General features: G+C 52.1%; 2 protein-coding genes across 12 annotated transcripts in view; one reads left to right on the top strand and one right to left on the bottom strand.

Annotated features, from left to right (window-relative positions):
* Positions 1–1,575: 1,575 nt before the first annotated feature.
* Positions 1,576–9,980, bottom strand: TULP2 (TUB like protein 2). 11 transcript variants are annotated; one of them, XM_038528304.1, is made up of 13 exons: positions 9,106–9,352; positions 8,788–8,820; positions 8,283–8,334; positions 7,725–7,842; positions 6,955–7,092; positions 6,570–6,686; positions 5,216–5,343; positions 4,258–4,569; positions 3,246–3,358; positions 2,613–2,727; positions 2,428–2,526; positions 2,010–2,181; positions 1,576–1,735 (listed from the first exon to the last, which is right to left on the bottom strand). In XM_038528304.1, the coding sequence occupies exons 2-13, from the start codon at positions 8,817–8,819 to the stop codon at positions 1,602–1,604; spliced, it is 1,530 nt and encodes a 509-aa protein (XP_038384232.1). In that variant the 5' UTR covers position 8,820; positions 9,106–9,352; the 3' UTR covers positions 1,576–1,601. The 11 variants fall into 11 exon arrangements, with proteins under 11 accessions (XP_038384232.1, XP_038384234.1, XP_038384235.1 ...); XM_038528306.1 differs by having other exon boundaries at positions 5,219–5,343; XM_038528307.1 differs by having other exon boundaries at positions 6,570–6,671.
* The window catches only part of NUCB1 (nucleobindin 1), a 22,583-nt gene continuing 15,760 nt past the window's right edge, over positions 9,891–16,713 (top strand). Inside the window, exons 1-4 of the mRNA XM_038528315.1 lie at positions 9,891–10,116; positions 10,527–10,663; positions 13,368–13,475; positions 16,289–16,421. Of these exons, the coding sequence (XP_038384243.1) occupies positions 10,538–10,663; positions 13,368–13,475; positions 16,289–16,421 (367 nt within the window). The 5' untranslated portion in view covers positions 9,891–10,116; positions 10,527–10,537. The remainder of the gene's footprint in view (positions 10,117–10,526; positions 10,664–13,367; positions 13,476–16,288; positions 16,422–16,713) is intronic.

Raw genomic sequence — 16,713 nt, 5'->3', positions numbered from 1 at the left:
GGGATAAAGGTGAGTACCTCAATACAGGACAAACTTTCTATTTCCCATCATCCTCAAATTTGCCTCTTCTTGTCCTGAAGCCGCTTTTGAACTAAGGGCTGGTGGGTTTTGTCACTTTTCTTTGGCATCGGCCTAAATTTTATTAAACTTGGGAGTTATCTCTCCTAGGGGGCCTGGAGCTGGGCTCACTGATCTCTAAAAAAAGGATCAATTCCAGCTTTCTGGACCTCCCTGGAATCAACTTATCTTCCTACTGGCCTTTTTTTTTTTTTTTTTTTTTTTTTTAGATTTTTATTAATTTATTCATGGAGACACAGAGAGAGGCAGAGAAAGGCAGAGAGAGAAGCAGGCTCCATTCAGGGAGCCCAATGTGGGACTCTTATCTGGGACCACGGGATCACACCTTGAGCTGAAGGCAGATGCTCCACTGAGCCACCCAGGTGTCCCCCTACTGGCCTTTAAATGGTGATTTGCAATCCTGGGGTCCTGGGATTGAGTCCTGCATCAGGCTCCCTGCAAGGAGCCTGCCTCTCCTTCTGTGTCTCTCATGAATAAATAAAATCTTTTAAAAGTACATAAATATATGGTGATTTGCTCAAGGCTTTCGGCTGTCCAATTTCACCTTTGTAAACCGTTCCATAAGCTGTTTTCTTACCCATAAAATGTGGCTAAAAATAGCACATGCCTTACAGGACTCTAAGGCCCCAAAAGAGCTCAGATTTATTTGCATTTTTTAATTTTTTTTTAAGATTTTATTTTTAATTCCTACATCCAACATGGGGGTTGAACTCACAACCTCGAGATCAAGATCCCACTGTTCACCCACTGAGCCAGCCAGGTATCCCAAGTTTATATTTAAAACAATCCTTATAAAAATAAATAAAAATAAAACAATCCTCACCAAATAACCAATGTTATGTAAGTGTGCTAGTATGGTAATTATTTTCACTCTCACCCATGCACATCTTAAATTACCCATCCAAGTTTACAACTTCAACTTAGAAGTCTTTTCTGACCTCCTAAGATCTGTCCAGTAGTTCGAAGAAGAGTGGTGCAAATATCCTGCCCCCTGGCCTGCCTCTGACCCTGCCCTGCTCTATTGGCTCCCCAAGCTCCTGCCACACTATCCTTTCATTTTCCCAAACCCATCAAGCCCCTTTTCACCATAAGACCTTCGTATGAGCTCTGCCTACTGCCTGATGTGCTGATCCCTCTGGCTCTAGTTCCTTATGATTTTTCAGATGTGGCATGAAAATCACTTTTTTAGAGACACCTTAATCTGACCCAGCTGACCTGTGCTCCAGCGTGCTTTTCTCTTTTGCAGCAGAGGAGCATTTTGACTTTTTTTTTTTTCTTTTTTTTGATTGTTTAAGACCCATCCATCTTCCATGACTCTGAGTTTGGCAAAAGCGGGTGCTGCCAAGAAGCCCACCCACTCCCTGGAGCAGAGGGAGGACTGGGCCCCCAGGCAGTGTATGATGTGTTGGTTGTGTTGTGTTGGTTATGACAAACCATAACCGTGGTGCAAACGAAGGCACGCGGGGGCCCTTTCTCCAAATGAGCAGGCACATCAGCTGGTAAGGGTACAACATTTCATTGGATTACGCACAGGCCAGCTTTCCATCGAAACTGGACAAGCAGATGGCAAAGGCTTGGAGTGGGCAAAGCGGGAAGCGGAAGTCCATGGTGAACGTGTCCGGGGCCACGCGGCCGAACTGGAGCACGAGGTAGTCCACTGAGGAGGAAGTCAGGAACTAAGCCTAGCCCCACCTCTCAACTCCCTTCCAACGTCCTCTGAACTCAGAGAACTCTTACTTCTCCGAGGCTGTGCTGAGCTCCCACTACGTCCAGAAACCCTGAGGGCCATTTAAACTACAGCTCCCAGCAGGCTTTGCAACTGCGTGGAATCGGCCCTGCCTAGAAAAATGCTCAAGGGCTGCTGGGAGAAGTAGTTCTCGTCCTCTCATTACCCTTTGCCCAAGTGTATAAACTGATTCCTAGGAGCTCACGGTCATCCGGATACACGATCTGGAAGTTCTTGACCGAGGCCTGAGTGACTCGACCGTGAAAATTGAGTACGTAGGTGCCGTTCTCCTGGCTCCACAAGGGGGTTTTGTTTTGCAGCAGGATGAGCCTCTGGGTGGCCCCCCGTTGGAAGCGACTCAGTAGTGACTCCAGCCCCTAGAAGATAAAGTAGGGGGCATGGTTAACTGCCACCAATGAACTTTTTTTTTCCTCCGGACTCAGAATTTTGAGTCCCTAATCTCTCCTCTTTGACAAACATAAAAGTCTGACAAAGCCCTTCTGGCTTCACATATGACTACCTGCAAGCCGTAGGCCCTCTTCGCCCTTAGGACCTAGAGCAGATCCCCCAGACCTTCCTCCCGGCCCTGACCCAGAGTCTCAACCCAACTTTAGCCAACTCACGTTTTGTGGCTGGACACTGATTCTCTGGTTCTGGGCATCGATTTCTGGAATGATCACATTCATTTTCCGTGGTCCTCGGAATCCCAAGATGTTGGGCTCCTGGGGGTAGTATGCTGCAGTTAGCCTGGCTCTTTTCTCCCTCCCTACCCTCCTGCTTCATTCGCTCTTGTCTCCCAGACACTCACATAACACACAGCCCCCAGCTCCTCTCTGATGCGAGCGGTCTCCGGGACGAAATTCTTCCTTTCAGGATTCACCCCATTGTCAAAGATGGTGAACTTAGTGCCCAAGACATTAGATCTGCTCCAAGAGGGCAGTGGTCAGAGTAAAGGTAATTACTGTTTTGCTGTGCATTAAGTGCTTTCCTATGTCATCAATTCTTCCCATTAACCCTCTACTTGGGACTTAAGTTCCATACTCCATGTATCCATAGTGCCAGCCCCCTCTGTTTCTTTGATGAGCCATGATTTTAGCCCCCTGCCTTTTAGGAACTTTCCTGCCCCTAAGATGCAAGAATGCACTAATCACAGCCCTCTCCCATGGGGGGAACTTGGGAGTTCCACCACCTTGCCTCCCAAGAAGTCAAATGTCTCAAATGTCAGCCTCTGCTCCAAAGCCCTTACGTCCTCTTATTCCCACTCACTGTGGGGCTACCACCTGAAGAAATACACAGCCTGTCAGTCTGGCTCTTAAGATAAAAGGTCCTAGAGCCCGTGGAACTTAGCTATGTGGCCGGCTTGTCCTTTCCTCCCCTGCCCCTTCCACCACCCTGAGGCTTCTTGCTACCTGTTTCTCACACATATCATGGCTCTGCCCACCTGACTTTGCCCACAAAGTTGTTCCCATCCCGAGACAGGTCTGTGGGGTCCAGAGAGATGAGGTAATTGGAGGTTTTGCTTTTTTTTCTCTTGCGCCCAGCCAGAAGGAAGTGCTGTGGATAGGAAGAAGAGCCCATCAGAATCAATTTCTGACATCTGGTTAGGGTTAGAGGTCCAAGACAAGGAGACACCGTGTCCCCAGGACAAAGAAGAGGGTAATGGAGCAATAAGCATCCCAAGCCTTGCTGGGAGATGTGGTTCTCACAGAAGGAAATCATCAGCTGGGTCCTGAAGGGGAGCTTCACATCTTAATATCAACCCTCCCCCCCCCATCACCATGCCTTTCACCATTGGGTCCTGAGTTAGGGCTCAGTCCAGGCAGGAGTGAGCCTAATTTGTGGCAGGCTGGGCGGCTTTGGAGAACAGGGAAAAGCCTTACTTGGAACATTGCAGCGGGACTTTGGTAGGCATTTCACCTCTGGCACTACTGAGTAAAGGGTAAGCCTCTTTTGGGGTAGAGTCCCTTGGAGAGGGCTGCCACACCACACCTAGGGGGAGCTGGCCAGATTGAGAGGGGCGTGGCTTGGTTCTAGAGAAAAATCCACGAGGGGTGGGGCTTGGCTCCTATGGGCGGGGCTTATCCCAGGAATGAGTGAGGGCCTGATAGATAAGGCGGCTCAGTGAGAGGCCGGACTTGGACAAACACAACGGAGCCAATACCTCCAGGGTGTATGTAAGTGGTGGGGTTTTGGACACAGATTGGCGTGGCCTTGACTTTGAGAAAGTGGGCCCATCTCCAGACAGGAGGAGACTTAGTTACGGGCTTGGTTAGGGCCTATGCTACTGCGAGAGCAGCCTAGTTCCGTAAAGGGCAGCGCTTGGCCCTGGAGTTCACAAGTCCTAGCTCAATGATGGGCGAGACCTGGATTCGTGAAAGTCTTGACCTCTCTCAGGAAGGGGCGGGACTTGCTCCTGGGAGGTGGGGCTTGCTCGAAAGTCCGCCAGCCCGCACCTTCAGGCCGTCGGCCGCCTCCAGGTAGAGATAGTAGAAAGGGAACATGCCCTTGTCTACGCCGCGCTTGTCGCGGCTGATGCGGCACTGCACGGTGAGGCCGGGCAGAGCCGGCCGCAGCACATACGCCTCGGTGTCCTGTCCCAGCCGAGGGCCCGGCGCGCGGAGGGGCGATTGGGGCGAGAGCCCCACATCGCTGCTGCCTGCGCCGACCTCGCCTTCCGGGGCCTCGGACACCGCCGCTTCGGCCGCCGCTGGGGACTTCCTCACGGGAGACTCCGACTTCTGTTTCTTCTCTTTCAAGTCTTCGCCCTAGCCCACGCGCCAAATTCAAGGTGAGGGACGGCTGAGACCCGCCCCCGCCCCAGCCTTCCCAACTCCTGATTGGCCACGCCCGCTTGGGGCTACGCCCCTTCTCGGCCACGCTCTCTGCCCATTAGTCAAACATCTCGGCCACCTGCTGGTCGGCCACTACCTTCAGGGTCCACGCAGCCAAGCCCCCTCCTTATCTGTTCCTTGGTCACCACTAACAGCTTCCCTCTGAAACGACGCCCACTCCATCTACCGATCGAAGAATCCCTTCCAAAGCACTGTCCATTCATCTAAAACCAGGGTCAGTAAGGTCTAGGTAACATATAATATGGCCCAGAGCTACCCAACTGAAACTATCTTATTTTCAACAATACCTGAGTGTCAACTAGCCCAAACACCGTTTCGCCCCCTCCAAAGCTCGCTGCCTTTCGGTGGGTTGGATTTTAATATATGTCCTTACATCGATTTAAATCCTCCAGATTGACTTCATAAATGGCACACACACAGAGACACCGCTAGCCTAATCATAACAGGTTCCACTCACCAGGAAAAAGGCCCTCTGATTGGGCTGCAGAATTTTAGACCAACCCTCTCTAGAGTCCGAGGCTAGCCCTCTTCCTATATCCTGATTGGCAGTGCCACCTCCCACCTTGTTGGAAGCCAAGTCTCCACGTCCTAGGTCATCACCATCCATTCCAGGGTCTGGTCCTGGACTGGGTGACTCATATTCATCTCCAACATCCTGGGATTCACTCTCTTCCTCCGCACTGGCCCCTAAGGAGTGGAAGAAGCCGGAGGAAGACTCACACAGGACACTGGGGTCCCAGGGGCTTGGGACAAGGTCACCAGTACTAGCTGGAAAAGGCCAGATATCCTAGGTTCCTGACCTCTGCTTATTACTCATCACACTTATTTGCCAGATCCTCCTCCTCCCCCATGTGCATGGGTGTCCATGCTGGCTGAGTAGGTTCTGACTGCCTTGGGTATAAGGACAGGGTGGGGGATCCCTGGGTGGCGCAGCGGTTTGGCGCCTGCCTTTGGCCCAGGGCACGATCCTGGAGACCCAGGATCGAATCCCACATCGGGCTCCCGGTGCATGGAGTCTGCTTCTCCCTCTGCCTATGTCTCTGCCTCTCTCTCTCTCTCTCTCTGTGACTATCATAAATAAATAAAAAAAATTTAAAAAAAAGGACAGGGTGGGGTTCGAGCCCTCCTTTTCCCTTGTCTCAAAAAGTAAGTGCATCATATATCAGAGAGTGGAACTAAAATGGGAGCAAGGGGTGAGGTTTGGGGTGATAATTAAGAGTCCTGTTATTGAATAGTTGGTCATGTCATGATAATAGAAGGTCTGTCATACAATATTAGGAAATAACAAGAAAAAAAGAAATAACAAAATACTGATGATGCTACAACATAGAATAGCATTAAAAACATACTAAGCAAAATAAGTCAATCACGAAAATCATATACTATATTATTCTATTTAAGTGAAATGTCCAGAATAGGCAAATCTAAAGAGACAATCCATTAGTGGTTGCCTAGGGCTGGGCAAAATGAGGTGTGTGTGTGGGTCACTGCTAAAAAGTACAGTTTCCTTTGGGATAATAATGTTCTAAAATTGTGGTGCTAGTTGCCCATCTCTGTAAATACACTAAAAACCACGGGATTGTAAACTTTAAATGAGTAAATTGCATGGAATGTGAAATATATTTCAATAAAGCTGTTATAAGGGACACCTGAGTGGCTCAATGATTGAGCATCTGCCTTCGGCTCAGGGCATGATCCTGAGGTCCTGGGATCGAGTCCCTCATCGGGCTCCCTGCATGGAGCCTGCTTCTCCCTCTGCCTCTGTCTCTGCCCCTCTCTCTCTCTCTCTCTCTGTGTCTCTCATGAATAAATAAATAAAATCTTAAAAAAAAAAGCTGTTATAAAAAAGGGGTGGGGGAGGATTTGCCACATGGACCAGAGGACCAGATTTCAATCAATGTCCCTGAAATTACCAGGTTGTTGGTGGGCTGGCCAACCCCTGCGTCGAGTCCCTGGAGGCTCTTTATAAGGAGGTGGAAAAGTGGGAACATCCTCCACTGGGACTTCTTCCAACTCTGGAACGGAACTGTCTGGTAGCCAGAATAGGGAGAGGGACTAGAGACTGGGATTTCTGGGGTGGGGAATTGGGGAGGGGGTAGGGAAGGGGCGTGGAGATTCAGATTCCTGAGTTTTGGAGAAGGAGTTTCAGGACCTGGACTCCTGAGTGTGAGAGATGACAGGGAACATGGGGGCCTGGACACCTGGATCCTTTGGAGAGCAAGGACTGAGTTTCCAGACTGCTGGATTCCGGTGGGAGTGTAGTTCTAGGGTATAGGGGGTCCAAGGACTCGAGATTACCTGCTTCTGTCGGTGACGCCAGTGGGCCACGCTCACCGCTGCCATCTCCACTGCAGCTCACGATGCCCAGGGCACAGTGGGCACCAGAGCTCAGATGTGCCTCTGGCACACTCTCCTGGAGGAAAGGATTCCCAAGGCCTGCCCCAAGGAGAAGGTGCATCGAGGCCCATTAACACAAGGAACAAACTCCAGTCCCCTGAAAAGATCCGCTTCCTCGCTGACTCCCCGACTCTCTCCGCGATCGACCGCCCAAACGCCTGAGACCCATTCAGAACGTAAACTCCATCCTAAGGCTCAAACAGGCACACCGTGTGGCTAAATTGTTTCGAACTCCGTGCATACACAATCCCACACCGGGCTCTCCGTCCCTCCAGGACCGGTCTCTAGTGGATTATCCATGCCCCGTCCCCCGGACTTTGTTAATTCCATCCGTCCCTCTCTCCTGAATTGAGTCCCTGCCTCTTCCAGGACCAGACCCCCCCGCCCACCCGCTACCCCAGGCTCCGCCCCAGAGCTCCAGGGAGCCCAATCACGGGCTTCTCTCGGGCCCCACCCTCTAATGGGACCAGGCTCCGCCCCCTCGCTGTCCCTGCCCCGCCCCCGGGCTCCCGCAGGAGTCGCTCCCCCGCCCCTAAGGGCTCTGCACTGGGCTCTGCTGGCCTCCGCTCGCGCCCTCCCCTCTGAACCCTTTGGGCCGCGTCCCAAACACCCTCAGACCCTTCCGTCTAGGCCCCTGCCCGACACTAGGAACTTTTCCTCACTGCTGTCACCTGCGAGGCGCTCCTCCCGCCTCCGCCGTCGCCGGGGCCGCAGGGAAGCGTCGGGATTGGCTAGAACCATGAGGGGTTCTTGGCGCTTCCGTCGCTGCCTCTTTTCAAAGAGCAGCCGCTAAAAAAAAAAAAAAAAAAAAAAAAAGCAGCCGCTGAGGGAGTGGGAAAGGGGGGTTTGGGAGCCAGGAACCGGACGGGAAGACGGGGATGAAGGAGGGCCTGGGGCAAGGGGACACATGCTCGGGAGGGAGTCCGGGAGTCCAGGCTCTCAGTCCTTAGACCCCTCCTTCCTCGGATCCAGGAGTCCTGGCACCCCGTCCTCTCTTACCCCCAGGACCTAGCAGTCCTGCCCTCCAGAACCCTTGTTCCTTAGAAACTTTAAACTCCCATCACCAAGGTTTGCTTCTTTAGGGTCCCAGATTCCTATTTTCTCATTTCCTAATTGCAAACTTGAGGCTTGGAGAGAGCCAACGAGGGTCAGGAGTCCCAGTGCCACTCCTGGGGTTGGTGCTCCTGGAAGCTTATGGAGGATGGAAGGGGGCAGTGGTGGCATAGTACCTGCTGTTCCAGCTTCTGCAGCCTCATGGCAGCGAACTCATCCCCCATTGCCCTGAGAGAGGTGCAGGCCATGGTGACAGGAAGCAGGGCACCCCGGCTGCCCAAGAGTCCCTCCTTCCCTTCCTTCTTCTTGCTCAACTTAGGGTTCTGAGGACTTTTGAGGTCACAGAAGGTGCAGAACCTGAGCCGGCCCCACCAGTTCTGAAGCTCTTTTTTCCCAGCATTGGCCTGTCTAGAATCCAGGAGTCAGAGACCCCAGGCCCCTCCTGTCTCAAGATTCAGGAGTCCAGGCCCCCAGCCCCTCCTTCTTCAGACCCACCAGTCTTCATTTGTAGACCCCTCCCTTCAGGACCAGGAAGTCCAGGCCCCCAGCCCCTTACCACTAGGCTAATAGCGCTGAACCTGAAAACATGGTCATGAAGCCAGAGTTGAGTGTGGGCACAATCCAACTTTAAGTTCCTCCTACCCTCATCCCCCCCCCCCCCCATCTTGTTTCCCCACTCACTCTTTCCTCCATATAACATTCTCCTGGGACATTCTAGAGAAGCAAGAACAAGGAGGAGTCAGGACACAGACCCAGCATCCCAGTGGACTCTGCCCTCCAAAACTTGATCTTAAGCTTTAAATTTTCTCAGGAAGCCCAAATTCCAGTACCTACTTTTGTCAGGGACCCAGAAGCCTGGTTCCAGTTTTCATTGTTATTTTTTGGGGGGGGTGCCCAGGAATCCAGTTCTCTCTCCCCCTTCTATACTCAGGCCTGGGAACTTAGGACTCTAGGCCCCAGACACTCGACCCCCATTGACCCTAGACCTCCAGCACCCACCTGCCTGGGTTCCTGGAAACTCCTTTCCTACTGCTTGCAGAGGCTTTTCACATTCATGTCTCGGCACCTTGCCTCTCTGGCCAATTTCTAAACATACCTAACCTTCTCTTTAGCTGAGGACCTAATCTCTGGGTCTCTGAGAAGTAAGCAGGCAAAGAAAGAGGGCTCAGAGGGATTCCCCGGGACCTGCCCTAATCCCCTCCCTCCTGGCCCTCTACACTCCACTTCCAACAAAGCAATGACCCCTGGCCTCCACTGTAGCCAGGCAACCCTGCTCCAGGGGTTCTGACTTGGAAGGGCATGCAGGTATTTCTTAAAGGGACCCAAGAGGGGCAGCTGGGTGGCTCCGTGGTTGAGCATCTGCCTTTGGCTCAGGTTGTATCCCAGGGTCCTAGGATCAAGTCCCACATCAGGCTCCTCTCAGGGGGCCTGCTTCTCCCTCTGTGTATGTCTCTGATTCTCTTTCTGTGTCTCTCATGAATAAATGAAACCTTTTTTTAAAAAAATTAAAGAACCCAAGAGAGCCAGCATCGCTGGGTGGCATATGTACACTACATATGCAAGGCTTATATATTAGAAATTTATAAGATGACATGTGCCGACTGCCACCGATCTGTAACTTGTAGTCACTTCTTGTGGCAAAATAAACGGGGAAAATCTTACAACTGCCAGGCGAAGGCAGGGGCCTCGTTGCCCGCGGAAGTTGCTTCATTTCCCCCTGCCTGCAGGGAATTGTAGTTCTCTTCCAATGCCCCCGCTTTCCCTTTAGCCCAAGAGGCAGGCAATGTGGCGTCAAGAGGTAGAGCTTCCGAGAAAGGAGGCGAGATTTTCCAGAACAGCCGAGCGACTTCGTCAAGGGGCGGGCCGCCGGACCGGGCCTGAGCTAACGCGGACCAATTAGGCTGCTCGAGGGCGGGTCCTCTGCGGGCAGGTGGGCGTGGCCTAGGGGGGAAATCACCGGAACGCACCGGAGGTCCTAGCCCCGGAGACGCCCTCTGCGGGGAAGGAAAGGTGAGGTTCTGGGGTGAGGGGGAGTCCTAGATTGGGTCCCGGGTCGGAGCGAGCGGGAGGAGGGGACCAGAGGGCTGGAAAACTGGGTCTCGGGGAGGTTGGACCGGGCACCAGTACTTCTAGATCCTGGCTAAGGAGGAGGCTGGGGGCCTGGATCTTTGGTTCTGGGGGGAAAGGGGTTGAGATCCGGGATCCCTGAGTCTGAGCGAAGAGTCTGGGTGCAGGGAGCCAGGATTCCTGGGGTCTAAGGACCGAAGAGCTGGAGGTGTGGAATCATGTGTCCCGGGAAACGAGACGCTTTGAGTCTTGACTCTCAGAAGGAGGGGGGTGGGTAGGGGCGGCACCGGGGTCCGGGGGAGTAGGCGACCTGGGACAGACCTCATCCACCTCTCTGCCCCCCTCCCCCACAGGTCACGCCGCCATGCCTTCCTCTGGGCCCCGCGCAGCCCTGCTCCTCCTGCCACCGCTACTGCTGCTGCGCGCTGTGCTGGCGGTGCCCCTGGAGCGGGGGGCGCCCAAGCAGGAGAGCCCTGCGACCGAGAGCCCTGTGAGTGGCCCTGCCCTGTTCTCCAGCCAGGTGTTTGCAAGTGGTACTACAATTCCCGCCGATTCCCGTCGTCCGTGGGTGGATACTTCCCCCACGGACGCGCCTCGGAGTTGGCCTGCCAGTCTTTGCAGTCCCCGGGGCTTTGACGTGTTGAAAAACTCGGGCCCCGGGGGGAATATGTGTGTGCATAGTTCTAAGTCCTTGGCTCTGGGATGTGGGGAATCAGGTCAGATTTTAAGTGACAAATCTGCTTTATCCCCTACCTGATTCTGTATTCTGTTAAGCCCCTGCCCCCCTCCTCAAGAAGGAATCCAAAAAGAAAAGAACTACATTTCCCAGTAGCACCTTGGGCAGGTGGTGGTAGTTAACCAGGTGCTCTCTCCCTTCATAGAGCTCGTGGCAGTTGTTAAAATTATGAAGGTAATTCCAACATGGGGTTAGCAAAGGTTCTGAATCCTTTGGTCTTAGGAATTTGGAACTTTAAAGATCCTCAAGGCCAGTGCCCTGATCTGTGGCCTGAATCCTCCTACAGCTCCCCCATCAGTAATGGACACATTATTATATCTGGAAAGGATCATTCCTTGCTCCTGTGTGGCGGTCCAGACCTTGTGAATTAGGCCTCTGCTTGGTGAAATCTTTGCAGACACAGAAGGGCACCCCCCCTTTTTTTAAAGATTTTATTAGAGAGAGAGAGAGAGACAGTGAGTGAGCATGGGGGGGGGTGGTAGATAGAGGGAGAGGGAGAAGCAGACTTCATGAGCAGGGAGCCTGAGGTGGGGCTTGATCCCAGGACTCAGAGATCATGACCTGAGCCAAAGGCAAACGCTTAACCCAGGTGCCCAAAATTGAATTTCAGATAGGAGTGAATAATTTTTAATCTGAGGACACTCCAGCAGTATATTAAACTATAAGTTATTTGTTGTTTATCTGAAATTTAAATTGAACTAGGCATTCTAGCTGTCCTGACAAGGTCACCTAGCTGGTGATTGGAAGATTTGGGATTCTAGCCCATTGGCCCATTGGCTAAATAATCAAAGATGCCCATACCTTGGGCCACATGGCTGGTTGAGTCAGTAGGGCATGCGACTCTTGATCTCAAGGTTCTGAATTTGAGCCCCATATTGGGTGTAAAGATTTCTCAATAAATAAATAAACTTAAAAAAATAAAAGATGTCAACACCTTAGTTTCCAGAACCTTATCAGGTGAAAGAGTATTTGCAGGTGTGATTGAAACAAGGCTCTTGAGATGCAAAAGTTATCCTGTATTATCCAGATGGGCCCAACACAATCACAAGTGTTCTCTACAGGGGAGGCAGGAGGATCAGAGGCAGAGGTGATGTACTGACGTGAGCAGAGGTCACAGTGATTCAGGGTCATGTGCCAAGGAACACAGGCAGCCTCTAGCAGCTGGAAAAGGCAAGGAAACAGATTATCTCGTAGAGCTTCCAGAATAAGCTCAGCCTTACCCACCCATTTTGGACTTCTGGCCTCTACAACTCTAAGAGAATACGTATTATCTGTGTTGCTCTAAGCCACTTAGTCTGTGACACCATGTTACGGAAGCAATACAAAATTAGTACACCACAGTGGCATGGCTGAGTGATCAGCTACTGATTATCAAACACGTACTGTGTGCTCCTCTACATACAAAATGATAGCGTTAGTAGATTGAGTGTCTCCCGTGTCCTTAGGATCGTACCAGGCCATTTATCTCCTGTACTTTTCACCATGGAGCTGAGAAATAGGGAATTTATTGCCTATTTTATTCATTTTTTAAAAGACTTTATTTATTTATTTGAGAGAGAGAGAGAATATGAACAGGGGAGGGGGAGAAGGAGAAGCAGCTCCCCACTGAGCAGGGAGCCCCACATGGGGCTGGATCCCAGGCCTCTGGGATCATGAACGGAGCTGGAGGCAGATGCTTTACTGACTGAGCCACCCAGGTGCCCCTTATTGCCTATTTTATTTATTTATTTATTATTAATTAATTAATTAATTAATTAATTTTAAGATTTTATTTATTTGTTCATGAGAGACATAGAGAGAGACACAGGCAGAGGGAGAAGCAGGCTCCAAGCAGGGAGCCCAATGTGGGACTCGATCCCGGGACTCCAGGATCACACCCTGGGCTGAAGGCAGGCGCTAAACCTCTGAGCCATCCAGGGATCCCCATTATTGCCTATTTTAAAATGGAAGAGGGAGACCCAGGAAGAAGAGCGTGCCACCCATCTACACATGGAAGGTCTGGGTCCAGGAGCCTAGGGATTTTTTCTGTCTGGTTCACTAGCTGTGTCCCCTATCACAGTACCTGGCACACCAGAGGAGCTCGGTGAAAGCCTAATGAATGATGAATGAGCGTATGCTTCGCCGCTTGCCATCAAATACTGGGGTGTCCACTCTGAGTACGCACTCTGTGCAGTGTCCGGCTGGGTGTCTCCCATGTGATTTTTCCCTCATCTCCACTAATGGCCTGGGAAGAGACGAAGGCTGTGGCCCAGAGCATTAGGCAGTTTGCCTGGGGTTACAGGGCAGATGGGGATTCAAACTAGGGTTACCCCATGGGACAGACCTCTCGCTTGCTCCAAGCAGGGGGTCTCTGAGTCCTTCAGCTGGCACCCAAGGGAGCAGGGCCCAGGTCCTACACGCAGGGAGGAACTGGAGAGGGGTGGGGGCCGGGCCGCTATGTTCATTCCTGTCGCCTCAGGACACGGGTCTGTACTACCACCGGTACCTCCAGGAAGTCATCAACGTGCTGGAGACAGATGGGCATTTCCGAGAGAAGCTGCAGGCTGCCAATGCCGAGGACATCAAGGTGCGGCTGGGTGCAAGCCAGGTGGGAGGGCACGAGGGGTGCTCGCTCGGAGGACAGAGTCCAGGGAAGGAGCAGTTTCCCTAAATGGGCCATGGGGCTCTGGTGTTCACAAAACGGAGGAAGAGAAAGGGCTTCTTTTCGGTGCCACGCAGCTGGGAAGGGATTTGAGGAACGCAGAATTAAGCATGGATGCAGATGGCACAGGCTCCCAGTGTCAACTCTACCCTTATGCGCTATGTGACCACCGTGTGCTGTGCCTCAGTTTCCCCATCTGTAAAATGGGGGTAACAGCAGAACCTGCTTCGCGGGGTTCAAGTTAGGATCATCCAAGGTAAGACATGTAAAGGGCTGACACACACAAGGTAGCATTTCTTGTGCCTGCCATGTGCATGTGGTTCAAATGAGTGCTTGGTGTAGTGTGCTCTGCTCAGGAAAAATTCAAAACATAGGAGGTGCTCTTATGTCTCGCGTCACCTCCAGCTCATGTGAGGCCTCCAGGGGGATAAGACTGCCCTCGTTTTACAAAGGTGGACACAGAAACCTTGGTGGCAGTGTTTGTCCTCCCGATAGGCCCAGTCTCACTGCAGGGCTGGAGATGTGGGCCCTCCCCCATGAGGAGATGGGGTTGATTGCACACCCCCACACAGACACAGATAACCCCCTTTGGGTTCAGGTGCATGTGGGAATGCCCCACCTGGAGGAGCCTCCTTGAATCTCTACACCTCTGTCCAGGAGAGGGCCTGATGGGAATGTGGCCCTGCTCCCCCCACACCTCCCAGCCCTCCTAGGAGTCTTCATCTGTCCCCATCCACCTGGCCACCAGTGAAGGACTGGCAGCACCAGAGACCATAGAGCCCAGCGCCTCCTGCTGTCCAGCTGGGAAAGGTGAGGTACAGACCCCTCACTCCACTACAGCAGGCCCAAGGTCATACCACTGGGAAGTGACCTTGTAAACAGAGTGGCCATTCAGGCAGGTAGGTTGTGGCATGGGACGGTGCCCACTTACAATCCCAGCTCCTCTTCATGTGCTCCAGGAGAAGCAGCTGTATCCTCTGTGCCTTGGTTTCTTTCTCAGGAACCCCAAGCCCTAATACATTTTCTCTGATGTGAGAGGTGGTTGCATGGGTCAGCGGAAATCCCTACTTCAGGTGCTCATTCCCTCAAATCCTAAGGCCGTGGTGAATGTCAGTCATCATTCTTGGTGGTGGTAATAATGGCAGCTCCAGTTTGGAGGCCCAGAGCAGGAAAAGGATGTAGGGAGACCTGATAGCTGGCATACTCACTATTTGAGGGACCTCGGGCAAGTGGGTTCTCCTGCTGGGCCTCAGTAGATCCATCTGTAAAATGAGGTTGGGGACAGGATCAGAAGATTGGCCCAGGGAGTCCAGCCCAGGGCTTGACCCAGAGGAGATGTTTGACTGGTTGAGGTTGTTAGGACTATCACTGTGGTCACTGTGTCCTGTGGCCTCTCAGGGGCCACAGCCACTGCGGGCTGGGGAGACCCAATGTGAGTCTCAAGTGACTGAAAAAGTAGCCTGAGGAATGACAGCCGAGGGCGCTGGGGATCCCCAGGGAGGGCATAGTCCAATCTGACAAGTGAAAGGACTTCTAGGGCAAGGATGCCCTTTGCCCAAGTGAGGTTTGAAACCTGAGTGGAAATGTCCATGGTATAGAAGTTAACACTGGGGCACGGGGTGTGTGTGTGTGTGTGTGCGAAGGAGTGGCATGCCAGACAGGAACTGTGTCTACAAATGAAGCATTCTGGTACCTTCAGCTGTCTGCCAGCCCTGATCACTGATGCACGGAGAGGGGGAAATGGGGCTGGAGAGGTGGGCGTGTGGTCTTGAGTGCCAGGCCCAGGAATTCTGTCCTGGGGACATCAGGGAGCCATGGGGCCTATGAGCAGGAGAGGGATGAGGGCAACTCTGAGAAACACACAAAATCTTTTTTTTTTTTTTAAGATTTTATTTATTTATTCATGAGAGTCAGAGAGAGAGAGAGAGAGAGAGAGAGAGGCAGAGACACAGGCAGAGGGAGAAGCAGACTCCATGCAGGGAGCCCAACATGGGACTCGATCCTGGGTCTCTAGGATCGTGCCCCGGGCTGAAGGTGGCGCTAAACCACTGAGCCACCCAGGCTGCCCTTTTTTTTTTTTTTTTTTTTTAAAGATTGTATTTATTTATTCATGAGAGACACACAGAGAGAGACAGAGACATAGGCAGAGGGAGAAGCACGCTCCTTATGGGGAGCCAGATATAGGACTTGATCCCAGGGTCCTGGGATCACGACCTGAGCCAAAGGCAGACATTCAACCACTGAGCCACCCAGAGACCTAATTTAAAGTGACAGGAGGGCAGCTCGGGGAAAGCACCTGGCGGCAGGGAGGGGGGCCAGGGAGTTGCTGGGAGGTTCTTTCCAAGGGAGATGCCATGTGCTTTGAGTTTTGAAGGACAGTAAGGATCTGCTTAGGCTTGAAAAGTGATGGTGAGAGAGAATCCTAGGCAGAGGAACCAACCAATCCTAGGCAAAGGCCGGGAGGTGGGAAAGAGCCTTGAGCATAGGGGCTGATGCCCTGTGAGCGTTGCTAGAACCAAGTGTGATTTGATGGATGATGGAAAATGGGGCTCAAATGCCAGGCTGAAAGGCTGGACCTTATCTCAGAGGCTGGGGGAGGGGGTAGGGCAAGGGTCAAGCCTTCCAGGCATCAGACAGCTGGTAGAAGGTTCCAGAGAAGGTAGAAAAAGGATGAGGCTGCCCAGTGTGCCCCCTTCCGGGCTCCCAGCCTGATCAGTCCCCTCTCTCCACTTGGGCAGAGTGGAAAGCTGAGCCGGGAGCTGGACTTTGTCAGCCACCATGTCCGCACCAAGCTGGATGAGCTCAAGCGACAGGAGGTGTCTCGGCTGCGGATGCTGCTCAAGGCTAAGATGGATGCGGAGCAGGAGCCTAGTAAGCAGGGGCAAGTGGAGTGGGTGGGGTGGGTGAGGTGGGATGGCCTCCTTCCAGGGGACTCACTAACTCCCCCCATAAGATGTGCACAGAACATTGATCGAGTTTTCTTTCTAGAACAATCTACTGCTAACATAAGGTTGGTAGGTTGTTTTTTGTTTCTTAGTTTCAGTTTTTTAATTTTAATTTTTTTATTTATTTAATTTTAATTTTTTTTTTAAGATTTTATTTATTTATTCATGAGAGACACACAGAGAGAGAGACACACACACAGGCAAAGGGAGAAGCAGGC

Source organism: Canis lupus, chromosome 1, assembly GCF_011100685.1.
Source record: "Canis lupus familiaris isolate Mischka breed German Shepherd chromosome 1, alternate assembly UU_Cfam_GSD_1.0, whole genome shotgun sequence".
NCBI lineage: Eukaryota > Metazoa > Chordata > Mammalia > Carnivora > Canidae > Canis > Canis lupus.
The sequence above is the reverse complement of the archived record's forward strand: the minus strand, read 5'-3'. Positions and strand labels throughout refer to the sequence as shown.

Bases quoted from the DNA above. Each gene is read 5' to 3' on its own strand.
- TULP2 (XM_038528304.1), bottom strand. From the start codon at position 8,819: ATGTCCCAGGAGAATGTTATATGGAGGAAAGA. The intron at 7,843-8,282 runs GTACTATGCCAC...TTTTTTTTTTAG, and splicing joins TGCAGAAGCTGGAACAGCAG to CGGCTGCTCTTTGAAAAGAG. The intron at 6,687-6,954 runs GTAATCTCGAGT...TCTGGCTACCAG, and splicing joins GGCGTCACCGACAGAAGCAG to ACAGTTCCGTTCCAGAGTTG.